The sequence below is a fragment of the Carcharodon carcharias genome, chromosome 9 (genome assembly GCF_017639515.1).
Source record: "Carcharodon carcharias isolate sCarCar2 chromosome 9, sCarCar2.pri, whole genome shotgun sequence".
NCBI lineage: Eukaryota > Metazoa > Chordata > Chondrichthyes > Lamniformes > Lamnidae > Carcharodon > Carcharodon carcharias.
The window spans coordinates 69,883,302-69,899,722 of NC_054475.1; the positions used below are offsets into that span (position 1 = coordinate 69,883,302).

Genomic DNA, 16,421 nt, shown 5'->3' on the forward strand with positions numbered 1-16,421 from the left:
TGATGCATACATATGATTTAGAAAATAGAAATTGGGTTCTGATGTTCATTAGAGAATTTGTTATACATAGCACAGCGGGAAAACTGGCTATGGAACATAAATTAATTGAGATCAGCATCTGGAAGATCCCAGCTTCTTCAGAGCACTAAGCAAACAGCAACCTAATGGTAAAAACAAAAAAACTGCGGATGCTGGAAATCCAAAACAAAAACAGAAATACCTAGAAAAACTCAGGTCTGGCAGCATTGGCGGAGAAGAACAAAGTTGATGTTTCGAGTCCACATGACCCTTCAACAGAACTAAGTAAAAATAGGAGAGGGGTGAAATATAAGCTGGTTTACTTAGTTCTGTTGAAGGGTCATGAGGACTCGAAACGTCAACTTTGTTCTTCTCCGCCGATGCTGCCAGACCTGCTGAGCTTTTCCAGCAACATAATGGTGCTCAATGAATGGCTGAAACCATGTTATGTATGGAAGGCATCACAAAGAGGCCATGCTGTCCACTCAAATGGGAGTACAAAGAGAAGCGACAGCAGATGGCATACAAGAGACAGGAGTACAACCGCCATGGGTGCTCAAATAGGGAAGAATTATTGTTAATCAATGGAAGTGACAAGGGAATAAGGTCGGTCCACATTTAATCATTTACATTTTTGCAAAGTTTCAATGTAAAAATGCAAAATTTGAAAACTATCCCTTTAATTTTTACATGAAGATATTCTTTTGTTCTTCATTGTGTTGAAATGGATGAATGGAAAGGCTGATGCTTTCATCAAGTGCCATTTACTTTTTTTTTACATTCGTTCATGGGATGTGGGTGTTGCTAGCTAGGCCAGCATTTATTGTCCATCCCTAATTGCCCTCAGGAAGGTGGCGGTAAGCTGCCTTCTTGAATTGCTGCAGTCCCTTGGCGTAGATAAACCCACAGTGCTGTGATGGAGGGAGTTCCAGGATTTTGACCCAGCGACAGTGAAGGGATTGCGATATATTTCCAAGTCAGGACAGTGAGTGGCTTGGACGGGAACTTACAGGTGGGGGTGTTCCCATGTATCTGCTGTTCTTGACCTTCTAGCTAGTAGCAGTCGAGGGTTTGGAAGGTGCTAAGTGTTGGTGAGTTCCTGCCGTGTATATTGTAGATGGTACATACAGCTACCACTATGGGATACCAATCAAGTGGGCTGCTTTGACCTGGATGGTGTCGGGTTTCTTGAGTGCTGTTGGAGCTACACTCATCCAGGAAAACAAAGAGTATTCCATCACTCACCTGTAGACAGGTGGACAGGCTTTGGGGAGCCAGGGGGTAAGTTACTTGACATAGGATTCCTAGCCTCTGATTTGTTCTTGTAGCAAGTATTTATATGGCTAGTCCAGTTCAGTTTCTGGTCAATAGTAACCCCCCAGGATGTTGACAGTGGGGGATTCAGTGATGGTAATGCCACTGAATGTCAAGGGGCAGTGTTTAGATTTTCTCTTGTTGGAGATGGTTATTGCCATGAATGTTACTTGCCACTTGTCCGCCAAGCCTGGATATTGTCCAGGTCTTGCATTTGGACGTGAACTGCTTCAGTCTGAGTCGTCGTGAATGGTGCTGAACATTGCGTAATCTTGGGCCCTGGCAGAACCCAAACTAAGCATCAGTGAGTAAGTTATTACTAAGCAAGTGCCACTTCATAGCATTATGGATGCGCACTTGCACTACTTGACTGATGATCGAGAATAGGCTGATGGGGCGGTAATTGGCCAGGTTGGGTTTGTCCTGTTCTTTGTATACAGGACACACTTGGGTGACAGATCAGTGGGTGATACTTTTGGGGTATAAAGTGATTCTGCATCGTACTAAATTTATCTATGAACACCTACCGCTGATCTTCTGACCTTTTAATTAACAGACTTGCCAGTTCACTGTGGACAATCTCCATTCCATTGTCTTAGCCAGTCTCACGTAAATCTAGAAGCTTAGCTGTTTTGCACTTCCCCCTCTCAAACACTATGTTGAACTTGGTCACAATGTAATCACTGTTAGATAAACATTTACCCACCATTAGGCTGTTAACTAAATCTGGCTCATTATTTATTGCAGCCACTAAACATATTTGGAACTCAGGTGCCAAATTCAAACTACAATAATCTATAGAATTAAAAGCACACTGCAATAGAAATATAAAACAGCACTTAACTCAGAAATGATTTCCATTGGTTCTTCAGTCTAATATCTGCAATTGATAGAGATCCTAAAACATTGCAATTCAATTTTCTTCAATTTATGAGCTAAAGTATAGTTGCTGCAGAGTCTGCAAATGGTGTCAACTACAAACTCAAATTGGAACTGCTTCTTAAACTATAGGGTTTAGAACTTCTCTCCCACTGCCTCATTTGATTTTCTTGGATGACAAACGGTGCTGTTAACTACTTCCACAGCATTCTAGCAGCTAGGAGCATGTCTCTCCCCTCTCCCTTTCTACAGATCTTGAACAAATCCAGTTTAGTACTGGAGGAATGAGAAGCAGGCCAAAGGGTCTCTTGTGTCTTAACATTTGTCTGCCAATATCAAATTAATTCCAGACCATTAAATTATCATCCTATTCAAGATATGTTACAGAGCCAGCACCTGAATGACAACAAGTACTTATTAAATGCACTGCACTCACCAGAAGACTGGCACCAGACTGAAAGAGATTATAAGGGTACAGGATACGTTCATAGTGTGATCGAAGTAGTGAGCCCAATGCCTTTCCAGGTGGATATGCCATCATGTGTGCTATCTTAGACCATCGCCGTTCCTTACAAACTATTTCGAACCCACCTTCTTCTGCAACAAGCTGCAAAGAAAGCAGAACAACTACATAATTGGCATACTGTATACAGAGGATAAATGACCAAGATCAAATATTGGTGCAACAATGAAGATGTTATAAAGGCTATAGTATTCTGCAAAGTATTATAGCTTTCCCTCTAATTCTTTGTCACTCAAGGCTTAACCTTTCTCTCTCCCCCATACCCCCTCATCTCTCTCACTGTTGTATCTGCATCATTTTATTTTCCCTTCATTGTGTACAGGTCTCTTCTCCCCTTTTATAAAGCTTGGCAGCTTTCAAGTTCCTTTATTGATGCCCTAATTATTAACATTTTAGGGCCAAGGGCTATGAAGAAAGATATGTTTTCTAGAAATATGTTTCAATAGAAAAAGAAACAGAAAATGCTAAAGATGCTCAGGAGACAGAAAGAGTTAATGTTTTAGGACTGTGACCCTTCAAGCAGCGTTCTGTCAAGCAAAGACACTCCATACTTGTTCTTCCTCTATAAATTAAATCTCACATTGAATTGTATTTGCTACCTGTCTACTTATTCCACTAACCTGAACTTCCTGAAATACTCAATTTGTTAAGCCTCTATATTAACTCTGCAAATTGCAAAATTGTATTCCATACAATTACACAAAACATCTACATATGCACAAAAGCAACTCTGACCCCCTCGGGTACAATTCCAGCAACATCTGTTTAACTCAACTTTTTATTTCCTGAACCTCAATCTACCCATCAGTGATGCAACTTTCCCCTCATACATTTATTTTTTCTAACATGTTACTCTGAAAGACTCCAATACATACTATATAAAATTTCATACAATATATGCATTCCACTAATCAAACCATATCACCCTGATGCATGTTAGATGGTTAGAGTGAAAAGGAGGCAGGGTATGGGGCATCCCTCTCAGGATAGTGCTTTAGACATTTCAATGTACAAGCAAATCCAACAAGTCACCAGCCCCTCTCTTCTCACCCCCAACCAGTGTACACACTGTCTGAATTAGCTGGAGTAACTTGCCCATTTCACTTTTGGATAATAGTGAACAAAAGATTCTCTTTAGTCCACTTTACTTGTTTTATGACAGAGACAGACTTACTAGGGCAGGAAGAGATAGAGGCAAGTGTATGTTATTAAAACAAATACTTGGACACTAAGGTGGAACATAACAGAAATCTTACCTTATTGAGTAAAAATAAATCCAAAATTTTCCTTTCCACATGTGGAATTTTTAATGTTGATCCCTGCAGTTCCCAGAATTTTGCTATCTGGTCTAGAAAATTGAGTTTTACTCTGGTCTGAGCCTGTGAACAGATCACATGAGTATTCTTTTCTAAAGGGATAACACTGTATGCATTGTCCAATAGGGATAAAAAATACAAACTTTCATTCATACAACACTTCATCACATCTCAAAACAGGGTTTTACATGCGCTTAATTACTTATTTATGCCACTTCGTATATAGCAAGATGTTTAGTGCTGAAGGAGGCAAAAGGAATCTGCACTGAAAGCAAAATTGATACAGCATTTTTAACAAACCCAGGATGTTCTAAAATGCTTTTCAGCCAATTGAACACAATCAGTGTTCCAACATAGGGAAATACAACAGCTAGTTTGTACACAGGACAACAGCAAGGAGATAAATGATTTAGCAAATTTGTTAAGTGATGCTAGTTGAGGATAAATGTTGACCAGGACCCTGGGACAACCCTTTAGAGTGGCACAATATCCTTTACATCCACCTGAGGGCAGATGCAATTTTTGCTTACCATCTCACCTCAGACAGCAAACAGTACTTCAGTATTGTGCCATAACTTCAGCCTAGATGGAGTGGCACGGGCATGTGACCTAAAGTATAGACCCACTGCATGCAGACAAAGATTAATTTGGTAGAAGCAAAAACCTAACATCCCAATTATTTCAGCATCAATTCACAGGATAAGACCACTGAAAATAGATCACAGCAAATAATGCTGATTGAGTACTTAATTTCAAATATTGTAAAGAAGTTTCAGAATCAAGGCCACGTGCAGTGAATTTCTGGCTGCCTCTACATAACAAGAAAATTAAATTAAAAAATATAAACAGCAACTTCAAAATCTCAATACACGATGTCTTCTCAAAACTCAGATTTGGTTACTAAAGGCTTTCAGTACTAACACCCGTACGGAGAAGTAAATAAAGTCACGAAACAGGACAAAATGAAAATTTACCTCAAGTTCATTCAGCCTCTGAATGCGTGGGGTAAAGTGTAGCTTGTCAACATCACAAGCAAAAGGTGGCTGCCAATCCTGCAACACAAGACAATAATCCACTTTCAGGACCTTTCAACCTGCACAGCCATTCAACAAGATCAATCTACAAGCTCCTCCCCACTTCGCCTCCTTTCTAAACCCCCATCTGGCCTCCCACACAGCCTCCTCCTCCTACCCACACCCTCCGTCCCCACTCCTCCTCCTCCCCTACCCCCTTCCTCCTACCCCTCAACCCCTCCTCCTCATCCACCACCCTCCGTCCAACTCCTCTACCACCCCCACCCCCTCCTCCACCACTACTCCACTTCCAGCCCACGTCCACCACTCTTCCTCCACCACCCCGTCCCCCAATCCTCCTCCACGTCCACCCCTCCTCCTCCAACCCGTCCCCCAATCCTCATCCTCCTCCCCCGTCCTTCCTACCCCTCCTCCTCCACCCCCGTCCCTCCTCCCCCTCCTCCTCCACCCCCGACCCTCCTCCCCCTCCTCCTCCACCCCCGACCCTCCTCCCCCTCCTCCTCCACCCCCGACCCTCCTCCCCCTCCTCCTCCACCCCCGACCCTCCTCCCCCTCCTCCTCCACCCCCGACCCTCCTACCCCTCCTCCTCCACCCCCGACCCTCCTACCCCTCCTCCTCCACCCCCGACCCTCCTACCCCTCCTCCTCCACCCCCGACCCTCCTACCCCTCCTCCTCCACCCCCGACCCTCCTACCCCTCCTCCTCCACCCCCGACCATCCTACCCCTCCTCCTCCACCCCCGACCCTCCTACCCCTCCTCCTCCACCCCCGACCCTCCTACCCCTCCTCCTCCACCCCCGACCCTCCTACCCCTCCTCCTCCACCCCGACCCTCCTACCCCTCCTCCTCCACCCCCGACCCTCCTACCCCTCCTCCTCCACCCCAGACCCTCCTACCCCTCCTCCTCCACCCCAGACCCTCCTACCCCTCCTCCTCCACCCCAGACCCTCCTCCTCCTCCTCCTCCCACCCGTCCTTTCTCCTCCTCCTCCTCCCACCCGTCCTTTCTCCTAATCCTCCTCCTCCTCCTCCTCCTCCCACCCGTCCATTCTCCTCCTCCTCCTCCCACCCGTCCTTTCTCCTCCTCCTCCTCCTCCTCCTCCCACCCGTCCATTCTCCTCCTCCTCCTCCCACCCGTCCATTCTCCTCCTCCTCCTCCCACCCGTCCATTCTCCTCCTCCTCCTCCCACCCGTCCATTCTCCTCCTCCTCCTCCCACCCGTCCATTCTCCTCCTCCTCCTCCTCCCCCCACCCGTACATTCTCCTCCTCCTCCTCCTCCTCCTCCCCCCACCCGTCCTTTCTCCTCCTCCTCCTCCTCCTCCTCCCCCCACCCGTCCTTTCTCCTCCTCCTCCTCCTCCTCCTCCCCCCACCCGTCCTTTCTCCTCCTCCTCCTCCTCCTCCTCCCCCCACCCGTCCTTTCTCCTCCTCCTCCTCCTCCTCCCCCCACCCGTCCTTTCTCCTCCTCCTCCTCCTCCCCCCACCCGTCCTTTCTCCTCCTCCTCCTCCTCCCCCCACCCGTACATTCTCCTCCTCCCTCCTCCTCCTCCTCCTCCTCCCCCCACCCGTCCTTTCTCCTCCTCCTCCTCCTCCTCCTCCCCCCACCCGTCCTTTCTCCTCCTCCTCCTCCTCCTCCTCCCCCCACCCGTCCTTTCTCCTCCTCCTCCTCCTCCTCCCCCCACCTCCTCCTCCTCCCCCCACCCGTCCTTTCTCCTCCTCCTCCTCCTCCTCCTCCTCCCCCCAGCCGTCCTTTCTCCTCCTCCTCCTCCTCCTCCTCCCCCCAGCCGTCCTTTCTCCTCCTCCTCCTCCTCCTCCTCCCCCCACCCGTCCTTTCTCCTCCTCCTCCTCCTCCTCCCCCCACCCGTCCTTTCTCCTCCTCCTCCTCCTCCTCCTCCCCCCAGCCGTCCTTTCTCCTCCTCCTCCTCCTCCTCCTCCCCCCACCCGTCCTTTCTCCTCCTCCTCCTCCTCCTCCTCCCCCCACCAGTCCTTTCTCCTCCTCCTCCTCCCCCTCCTCCCCCCACCCGTCCTTTCTACTCCTCCTCCTCCCCCTCCTCCCCCCACCCGTCCTTTCTCCTCCTCCTCCTCCCCCTCCTCCCCCCACCCGTCCTTTCTCCTCCTCCTCCTCCTCCTCCTCCCCCCACCCGTCCTTTCTCCTCCTCCTCCTCCTCCTCCTCCCCCCACCTCCTCCTCCTCCCCCCACCCGTCCTTTCTCCTCCTCCTCCTCCTCCTCCTCCTCCCCCCACCCGTCCTTTCTCCTCCTCCTCCTCCTCCCCCCACCCGTCCTTTCTCCTCCTCCTCCTCCTCCCCCCACCCGTCCTTTCTCCTCCTCCTCCTCCTCCTCCTCCTCCCCCCACCCGTCCTTTCTCCTCCTCCTCCTCCCCCCACCTCCTCCTCCTCCCCCCACCCGTCCTTTCTCCTCCTCCTCCTCCTCCTCCCCCCACCCGTCCTTTCTCTTTCTCCTCCTCCTCCTCCTCCTCCTCCCCCTCCCACCCGTCCTTTCTCCTCCTCCTCCTCCTCCTCCTCCTCCTCCCCCTCCCACCCGTCCTTTCTCTTTCTCCTCCTACTCCTCCTCCTCCTCCCCCTCCCACCCGTCCTTTCTCCTCCTCCTCCTCCTCCTCCTCCCCCTCCCACCCGTCCTTTCTCTTTCTCCTCCTCCTCCTCCTCCTCCTCCTCCCCCTCCCACCCGTCCTTTCTCCTCCTCCTCCTCCTCCTCCTCCCCCTCCCACCCGTCCTTTCTCTTTCTCCTCCTCCTCCTCCTCCTCCTCCTCCCCCTCCCACCCGTCCTTTCTCCTCCTCCTCCTCCTCCTCCCCCTCCCACCCGTCCTTTCTCTTTCTCCTCCTCCTCCTCCTCCTCCTCCTCCCACTCCCACCCGTCCTTTCTCCTCCTCCTCCTCCTCCTCCTCCCACTCCCACCCGTCCTTTCTCCTCCTCCTCCTCCTCCTCCTCCCACTCCCACCCGTCCTTTCTCCTCCTCCTCCTCCTCCTCCTCCTCCTCCCACTCCCACCCGTCCTTTCTCTTCTCCTCCTCCTCCTCCTCCTCCTCCTCCCCCTCCCACCCGTCCTTTCTCCTCCTCCTCCTCCTCCTCCTCCTCCCCCTCCCACCCATCCTTTCTCCTCCTCCTCCTCCTCCTCCTCCTCCTCCCCCTCCCACCCGTCCTTTCTCCTCCTCCTCCTCCTCCTCCTCCTCCCCCTCCCACCCGTCCTTTCTCCTCCTCCTCCTCCTCCCCCTCCCACCCGTCCTTTCTCCTCCTCCTCCTCCGCCTCCCACCCGTCCTTTCTCCTCCTCCTCCTCCTCCCCCTCCCACCCGTCCTTTCTCCTCCTCCTCCTCCTCCTCCTCCTCCTCCCCCTCCCACCCGTCCTTTCTCCTCCTCCTCCTCCTCCCCCTCCCACCCGTCCTTTCTCCTCCTCCTCCTCCTCCTCCTCCTCCCCCTCCCACCCGTCCTTTCTCCTCCTCCTCCTCCTCCTCCTCCTCCTCCCCCTCCCACCCGTCCTTTCTCCTCCTCCTCCTCCTCCCCCTCCCACCCGTCCTTTCTCCTCCTCCTCCTCCTCCTCCTCCTCCCCCTTACACCCGTCCTTTCTCCTCCTCCTCCTCCTCCCCCTCCCACCCGTCCTTTCTCCTCCTCCTCCTCCTCCTCCTCCTCCTCCTCCCCCTCCCACCCGTCCTTTCTCCTCCTCCTCCTCCTCCCCCTCCCACCCGTCCTTTCTCCTCCTCCTCCTCCTCCTCCCACTCCCACCCGTCCTTTCTCCTCCTCCTCCTCCTCCTCCCACTCCCACCCGTCCTTTCTCCTCCTCCTCCTCCTCCTCCCACTCCCACCCGTCCTTTCTCCTCCTCCTCCTCCTCCTCCCACTCCCACCCGTCCTTTCTCCTCCTCCTCCTCCTCCTCCTCCTCCTCCCACTCCCACCCGTCCTTTCTCCTCCTCCTCCTCCTCCTCCTCCTCCCACTCCCACCCGTCCTTTCTCCTCCTCCTCCTCCTCCTCCTCCCACTCCCACCCGTCCTTTCTCCTCCTCCTCCTCCTCCTCCTCCTCCTCCCCCTCCCACCCGTCCTTTCTCCTCCTCCTCCTCCTCCTCCTCCTCCTCCCCCTCCCACCCGTCCTTTCTCCTCCTCCTCCTCCTCCTCCTCCTCCTCCCCCTCCCACCCGTCCTTTCTCCTCCTCCTCCTCCTCCTCCTCCTCCTCCCCCTCCCACCCGTCCTTTCTCCTCCTCCTCCTCCTCCTCCTCCTCCTCCCCCTCCCACCCGTCCTTTCTCCTCCTCCTCCTCCTCCTCCTCCTCCTCCCCCTCCCACCCGTCCTTTCTCCTCCTCCTCCTCCTCCTCCTCCTCCCCCTCCCACCCGTCCTTTCTCCTCCTCCTCCTCCTCCTCCTCCTCCTCCCCCTCCCACCCGTCCTTTCTCCTCCTCCTCCTCCTCCTCCTCCTCCTCCCCCTCCCACCCGTCCTTTCTCCTCCTCCTCCTCCTCCTCCTCCTCCCCCCCCTCCCACCCGTCCTTTCTCCTCCTCCTCCTCCTCCTCCTCCCCCCCCTCCCACCCGTCCTTTCTCCTCCTCCTCCTCCTCCTCCTCCCCCCCCTCCCACCCGTCCTTTCTCCTCCTCCTCCTCCTCCTCCTCCTCCTCCCCCTCCCACCCGTCCTTTCTCCTCCTCCTCCTCCTCCTCCTCCTCCCCCTCCCACCCGTCCTTTCTCCTCCTCCTCCTCCTCCTCCTCCTCCTCCCCCTCCCACCCGTCCTTTCTCCTCCTCCTCCTCCTCCTCCTCCTCCTCCCCCTCCCACCCGTCCTTTCTCCTCCTCCTCCTCCTCCTCCTCCTCCTCCCCCTCCCACCCGTCCTTTCTCCTCCTCCTCCTCCTCCTCCCACTCCCACCCGTCCTTTCTCCTCCTCCTCCTCCTCCTCCTCCTCCCCCTCCCACCCGTCCTTTCTCCTCCTCCTCCTCCTCCTCCTCCTCCCACTCCCACCCGTCCTTTCTCCTCCTCCTCCTCCTCCTCCTCCTCCCACTCCCACCCGTCCTTTCTCCTCCTCCTCCTCCTCCTCCTCCTCCTCCCCCTCCCACCCGTCCTTTCTCCTCCTCCTCCTCCTCCTCCTCCTCCCCCTCCCACCCGTCCTTTCTCCTCCTCCTCCTCCTCCTCCTCCCCCTCCCACCCGTCCTTTCTCCTCCTCCCTCCTCCTCCTCCTCCCCCCACCCGTCCTTTCTCCTCCTCCTCCTCCTCCTCCTCCCCCCACCCGTCCTTTCTCCTCCTCCTCCTCCTCCTCCTCCCCCCACCCGTCCTTTCTCCTCCTCCTCCTCCTCCTCCTCCTCCCCCCACCCGTCCTTTCTCCTCCTCCTCCTCCTCCTCCTCCTCCCCCCACCCGTCCTTTCTCCTCCTCCTCCTCCTCCTCCCACTCCCCCCCGTCCTTTCTCCTCCTCCTCCTCCTCCTCCCCCCACCCGTCCTTTCTCCTCCTCCTCCTCCTCCTCCCACTCCCACCCGTCCTTTCTCCTCCTCCTCCTCCTCCTCCCACCCGTCCTTTCTCCTCCTCCTCCTCCTCCCCCCACCCGTACATTCTCCTCCTCCCTCCTCCTCCTCCTCCTCCTCCCCCCACCCGTCCTTTCTCCTCCTCCTCCTCCTCCTCCTCCCCCCACCCGTCCTTTCTCCTCCTCCTCCTCCTCCTCCCCCCACCTCCTCCTCCTCCCCCCACCCGTCCTTTCTCCTCCTCCTCCTCCTCCTCCTCCCCCCAGCCGTCCTTTCTCCTCCTCCTCCTCCTCCTCCTCCCCCCAGCCGTCCTTTCTCCTCCTCCTCCTCCTCCTCCTCCCCCCACCCGTCCTTTCTCCTCCTCCTCCTCCTCCTCCTCCCCCCACCCGTCCTTTCTCCTCCTCCTCCTCCTCCTCCTCCCCCCAGCCGTCCTTTCTCCTCCTCCTCCTCCTCCTCCTCCCCCCACCCGTCCTTTCTCCTCCTCCTCCTCCCCCTCCTCCCCCCACCCGTCCTTTCTCCTCCTCCTCCTCCCCTCCTCCCCCCACCCGTCCTTTCTCCTCCTCCTCCTCCTCCTCCTCCCCCCACCCGTCCTTTCTCCTCCTCCTCCTCCCCCTCCTCCCCCCACCCGTCCTTTCTCCTCCTCCTCCTCCCCCTCCTCCCCCCACCCGTCCTTTCTCCTCCTCCTCCTCCCCCTCCTCCCCCCACCCGTCCTTTCTCCTCCTCCTCCTCCTCCTCCTCCCCCCACCCGTCCTTTCTCCTCCTCCTCCTCCTCCTCCTCCCCCCACCTCCTCCTCCTCCCCCCACCCGTCCTTTCTCCTCCTCCTCCTCCTCCTCCTCCTCCCCCCACCCGTCCTTTCTCCTCCTCCTCCTCCTCCCCCCACCCGTCCTTTCTCCTCCTCCTCCTCCTCCCCCCACCCGTCCTTTCTCCTCCTCCTCCTCCTCCCCCCACCCGTCCTTTCTCCTCCTCCTCCTCCTCCCCCCACCCGTCCTTTCTCCTCCTCCTCCTCCTCCTCCTCCTCCCCCCACCCGTCCTTTCTCCTCCTCCTCCTCCCCCACCTCCTCCTCCTCCCCCCACCCGTCCTTTCTCCTCCTCCTCCTCCTCCTCCTCCTCCCCCCACCCGTCCTTTCTCTTTCTCCTCCTCCTCCTCCTCCTCCTCCCCCTCCCACCCGTCCTTTCTCCTCCTCCTCCTCCTCCTCCTCCTCCTCCCCCTCCCACCCGTCCTTTCTCTTTCTCCTCCTACTCCTCCTCCTCCTCCCCCTCCCACCCGTCCTTTCTCCTCCTCCTCCTCCTCCTCCTCCTCCTCCCCCTCCCACCCGTCCTTTCTCTTTCTCCTCCTCCTCCTCCTCCTCCTCCCCCTCCCACCCGTCCTTTCTCCTCCTCCTCCTCCTCCTCCTCCTCCCCCTCCCACCCGTCCTTTCTCTTTCTCCTCCTCCTCCTCCTCCTCCTCCCCCTCCCACCCGTCCTTTCTCCTCCTCCTCCTCCTCCTCCTCCTCCCCCTCCCACCCGTCCTTTCTCTTTCTCCTCCTCCTCCTCCTCCTCCTCCTCCCCCTCCCACCCGTCCTTTCTCCTCCTCCTCCTCCTCCTCCTCCTCCCCCTCCCACCCGTCCTTTCTCTTTCTCCTCCTCCTCCTCCTCCTCCTCCTCCCCCTCCCACCCGTCCTTTCTCCTCCTCCTCCTCCTCCTCCTCCTCCTCCCCCTCCCACCCGTCCTTTCTCCTCCTCCTCCTCCTCCCCCTCCCACCCGTCCTTTCTCCTCCTCCTCCTCCTCCTCCTCCTCCTCCGCCTCCCACCCGTCCTTTCTCCTCCTCCTCCTCCTCCCCCTCCCACCTGTCCTTTCTCCTCCTCCTCCTCCTCCTCCTCCTCCTCCCCCTCCCACCCGTCCTTTCTCCTCCTCCTCCTCCTCCCCCTCCCACCCGTCCTTTCTCCTCCTCCTCCTCCTCCTCCTCCTCCTCCCCCTCCCACCCGTCCTTTCTCCTCCTCCTCCTCCTCCCCCTCCCACCCGTCCTTTCTCCTCCTCCTCCTCCTCCTCCTCCTCCTCCCCCTTACACCCGTCCTTTCTCCTCCTCCTCCTCCTCCCCCTCCCACCCGTCCTTTCTCCTCCTCCTCCTCCTCCTCCTCCTCCCACTCCCACCCGTCCTTTCTCCTCCTCCTCCTCCTCCCACTCCCACCCGTCCTTTCTCCTCCTCCTCCTCCTCCTCCTCCTCCCACTCCCACCCGTCCTTTCTCCTCCTCCTCCTCCTCCCACTCCCACCCGTCCTTTCTCCTCCTCCTCCTCCTCCTCCTCCTCCTCCCCCTCCCACCCGTCCTTTCTCCTCCTCCTCCTCCTCCTCCTCCTCCCCCTCCCACCCGTCCTTTCTCCTCCTCCTCCTCCTCCTCCTCCTCCTCCCCCTCCCACCCGTCCTTTCTCCTCCTCCTCCTCCTCCTCCTCCTCCTCCCCCTCCCACCCGTCCTTTCTCCTCCTCCTCCTCCTCCTCCTCCCCCTCCCACCCGTCCTTTCTCCTCCTCCTCCTCCTCCTCCTCCTCCTCCCCCTCCCACCCGTCCTTTCTCCTCCTCCTCCTCCTCCTCCTCCCACTCCCACCCGTCCTTTCTCCTCCTCCTCCTCCTCCTCCTCCCCCTCCCACCCGTCCTTTCTCCTCCTCCTCCTCCTCCTCCTCCCCCTCCCACCCGTCCTTTCTCCTCCTCCTCCTCCTCCTCCTCCTCCTCCCCCTCCCACCCGTCCTTTCTCCTCCACCTCCTCCTCCTCCCCCCCCCCCTCCCACCCGTCCTTTCTCCTCCTCCTCCTCCTCCTCCTCCCACTCCCACCCGTCCTTTCTCCTCCTCCTCCTCCTCCTCCTCCCACTCCCACCCGTCCTTTCTCCTCCTCCTCCTCCTCCTCCTCCTCCCACTCCCACCCGTCCTTTCTCCTCCTCCTCCTCCTCCTCCTCCTCCCACTCCCACCCGTCCTTTCTCCTCCTCCTCCTCCTCCTCCTCCTCCCCCCCCTCCACCCGTCCTTCTCCTCCTCCTCCTCCTCCTCCTCCTCCTCCCCCTCCCACCCGTCCTTTCTCCTCCTCCTCCTCCTCCTCCTCCTCCTCCCCCTCCCACCCGTCCTTTCTCCTCCTCCTCCTCCTCCTCCTCCCCCTCCCCCTCCCCCCCGTCCTTTCTCCTCCTCCCCCTCCTCCCCCTCCCCCTCCCCCTCCCCCCCGTCCTTTCTCCTCCTCCTCCTCCTCCTCCTCCCCCTCCCCCCCGTCCTTTCTCCTCCTCCTCCTCCTCCTCCTCCCCCTCCCACCCGTCCTTTCTCCTCCTCCTCCTCCTCCTCCTCCTCCTCCCCCTCCCACCCGTCCTTTCTCCTCCTCCTCCTCCTCCTCCTCCTCCTCCCCCTCCCACCCGTCCTTTCTCCTCCTCCTCCTCCTCCTCCTCCTCCTCCTCCCCCTCCCACCCGTCCTTTCTCCTCCTCCTCCTCCTCCTCCTCCTCCCCCTCCCACCCGTCCTTTCTCCTCCTCCTCCTCCTCCTCCTCCTCCCCCTCCCACCCGTCCTTTCTCCTCCTCCTCCTCCTCCTCCTCCTCCTCCCCCTCCCACCCGTCCTTTCTCCTCCTCCTCCTCCTCCTCCTCCTCCTCCCCCTCCCACCCGTCCTTTCTCCTCCTCCTCCTCCTCCTCCTCCTCCTCCCCCTCCCACCCGTCCTTTCTCCTCCTCCTCCTCCTCCTCCTCCTCCTCCCCCTCCCACCCGTCCTTTCTCCTCCTCCTCCTCCTCCTCCTCCTCCTCCCCTCCACCCGTCCTTTCTCCTCCTCCTCCTCCTCCTCCTCCTCCTCCTCCCCCTCCCACCCGTCCTTTCTCCTCCTCCTCCTCCTCCTCCCACTCCCACCCGTCCTTTCTCCTCCTCCTCCTCCTCCCACTCCCACCCGTCCTTTCTCCTCCTCCTCCTCCTCCCACTCCCACCCGTCCTTTCTCCTCCTCCTCCTCCTCCTCCTCCCACTCCCACCCGTCCTTTCTCCTCCTCCTCCTCCTCCCCCTCCCACCCGTCCTTTCTCCTCCTCCTCCTCCTCCTCCTCCTCCTCCCCCTCCCACCCGTCCTTTCTCCTCCTCCTCCTCCTCCTCCTCCTCCTCCCCCTCCCACCGTCCTTTCTCCTCCTCCTCCTCCTCCTCCTCCTCCTCCCCCTCCCACCCGTCCTTTCTCCTCCTCCTCCTCCTCCTCCTCCCACCCGTCCTTCTCCTCCTCCTCCTCCTCCCCCTCCCACCCGTCCTTTCTCCTCCTCCTCCTCCTCCTCCTCCTCCTCCCCCTCCCACCCATCCTTTCTCCTCCTCCTCCTCCTCCTCCTCCTCCCACTCCCACCCGTCCTTTCTCCTCCTCCTCCTCCTCCTCCTCCTCCCCCTCCCACCCGTCCTTTCTCCTCCTCCTCCTCCTCCTCCTCCTCCCACTCCCACCCGTCCTTTCTCCTCCTCCTCCTCCTCCTCCTCCTCCCACTCCCACCCGTCCTTTCTCCTCCTCCTCCTCCTCCCACTCCCACCCGTCCTTTCTCCTCCTCCTCCTCCTCCCACTCCCACCCGTCCTTTCTCCTCCTCCTCCTCCTCCTCCTCCTCCTCCCACTCCCACCCGTCCTTTCTCCTCCTCCTCCTCCTCCTCCCACCCGTCCTTTCTCCTCCTCCTCCTCCTCCTCCTCCTCCTCCCCCTCCCACCCGTCCTTTCTCCTCCTCCTCCTCCTCCTCCTCCTCCTCCCCCTCCCACCCGTCCTTTCTCCTCCTCCTCCTCCTCCTCCTCCCACCCGTCCTTTCTCCTCCTCCTCCTCCTCCTCCTCCCACCCGTCCTTTCTCCTCCTCCTCCTCCTCCCCCTCCCACCCGTCCTTTCTCCTCCTCCTCCTCCTCCTCCTCCTCCTCCCCCTCCCACCCGTCCTTTCTCCTCCTCCTCCTCCTCCTCCTCCTCCCCCTCCCACCCGTCCTTTCTCCTCCTCCTCCTCCTCCTCCTCCTCCTCCTCCCCCTCCCACCCGTCCTTTCTCCTCCTCCTCCTCCTCCTCCTCCTCCTCCTCCCCCTCCCACCCGTCCTTTCTCCTCCTCCTCCTCCTCCTCCTGCTCCCCTCCCTCCCGTCCTTTCTCCTCCTCCTCCTCCTCCCACTCCCACCCGTCCTTTCTCCTCCTCCTCCTCCTCCTCCTCCTCCTCCCCCTCCCACCCGTCCTTTCTCCTCCTCCTCCTCCTCCTCCTCCTCCCACTCCCACCCGTCCTTTCTCCTCCTCCTCCTCCTCCCACTCCCACCCGTCCTTTCTCCTCCTCCTCCTCCTCCTCCCACTCCCACCCGTCCTTTCTCCTCCTCCTCCTCCTCCTCCTCCCCCTCCACCCGTCCTTTCTCCTCCTCCTCCTCCTCCTCCTCCTCCCACCCGTCCTTTCTCCTCCTCCTCCTCCTCCCCCTCCCACCCGTCCTTTCTCCTCCTCCTCCTCCTCCTCCCCCTCCCCCTCCCCCCCGTCCTTTCTCCTCCTCCTCCTCCTCCTCCCCCTCCCCCTCCCCCCCGTCCTTTCTCCTCCTCCTCCTCCTCCCCCTCCCCCTCCCCCTCCCACCCGTCCTTTCTCCTCCTCCTCCTCCTCCCCCTCCCCCTCCCCCTCCCACCCGTCCTTTCTCCTCCTCCTCCTCCTCCCCCTCCCCCTCCCCCTCCCACCCGTCCTTTCTCCTCCTCCTCCTCCTCCCCTCCCCCTCCCCCTCCCACCCTCCTTTCTCCTCCTCCTCCTCCTCCCCCTCCCCCTCCCCCTCCCACCCGTCCTTTCTCCTCCTCCTCTCCTCCCCCTCCCCCTCCCCCTCCCACCCGTCCTTTCTCCTCTCCTCCCCTCCTCCTCCTCCTCCTCCCACTCCCACCCGTCCTTTCTCTCTCCTCCTCCTCCTCCCCCTCCCCTCCCCCTTCCCACCCGTCCTTCTCCTCCTCCTCCTCCTCCCC

The 16,421-nt window shown here is 58.6% G+C and overlaps 1 protein-coding gene across 2 annotated transcripts in view; it reads right to left on the bottom strand.

The window, feature by feature from the left end:
* kdm5ba (lysine (K)-specific demethylase 5Ba) overlaps positions 1 to 16,421 on the bottom strand; it is a 311,188-nt gene that overhangs the window by 233,582 nt on the left and 61,185 nt on the right. For both annotated transcript variants that reach the window (XM_041195103.1, XM_041195104.1), the window contains exons 2-4: positions 5,025 to 5,102; positions 3,991 to 4,113; positions 2,648 to 2,818 (exon numbers count right to left, since the gene is read on the bottom strand). In XM_041195103.1, the coding sequence (XP_041051037.1) occupies positions 2,648 to 2,818; positions 3,991 to 4,113; positions 5,025 to 5,102 (372 nt within the window). The remainder of the gene's footprint in view (positions 1 to 2,647; positions 2,819 to 3,990; positions 4,114 to 5,024; positions 5,103 to 16,421) is intronic.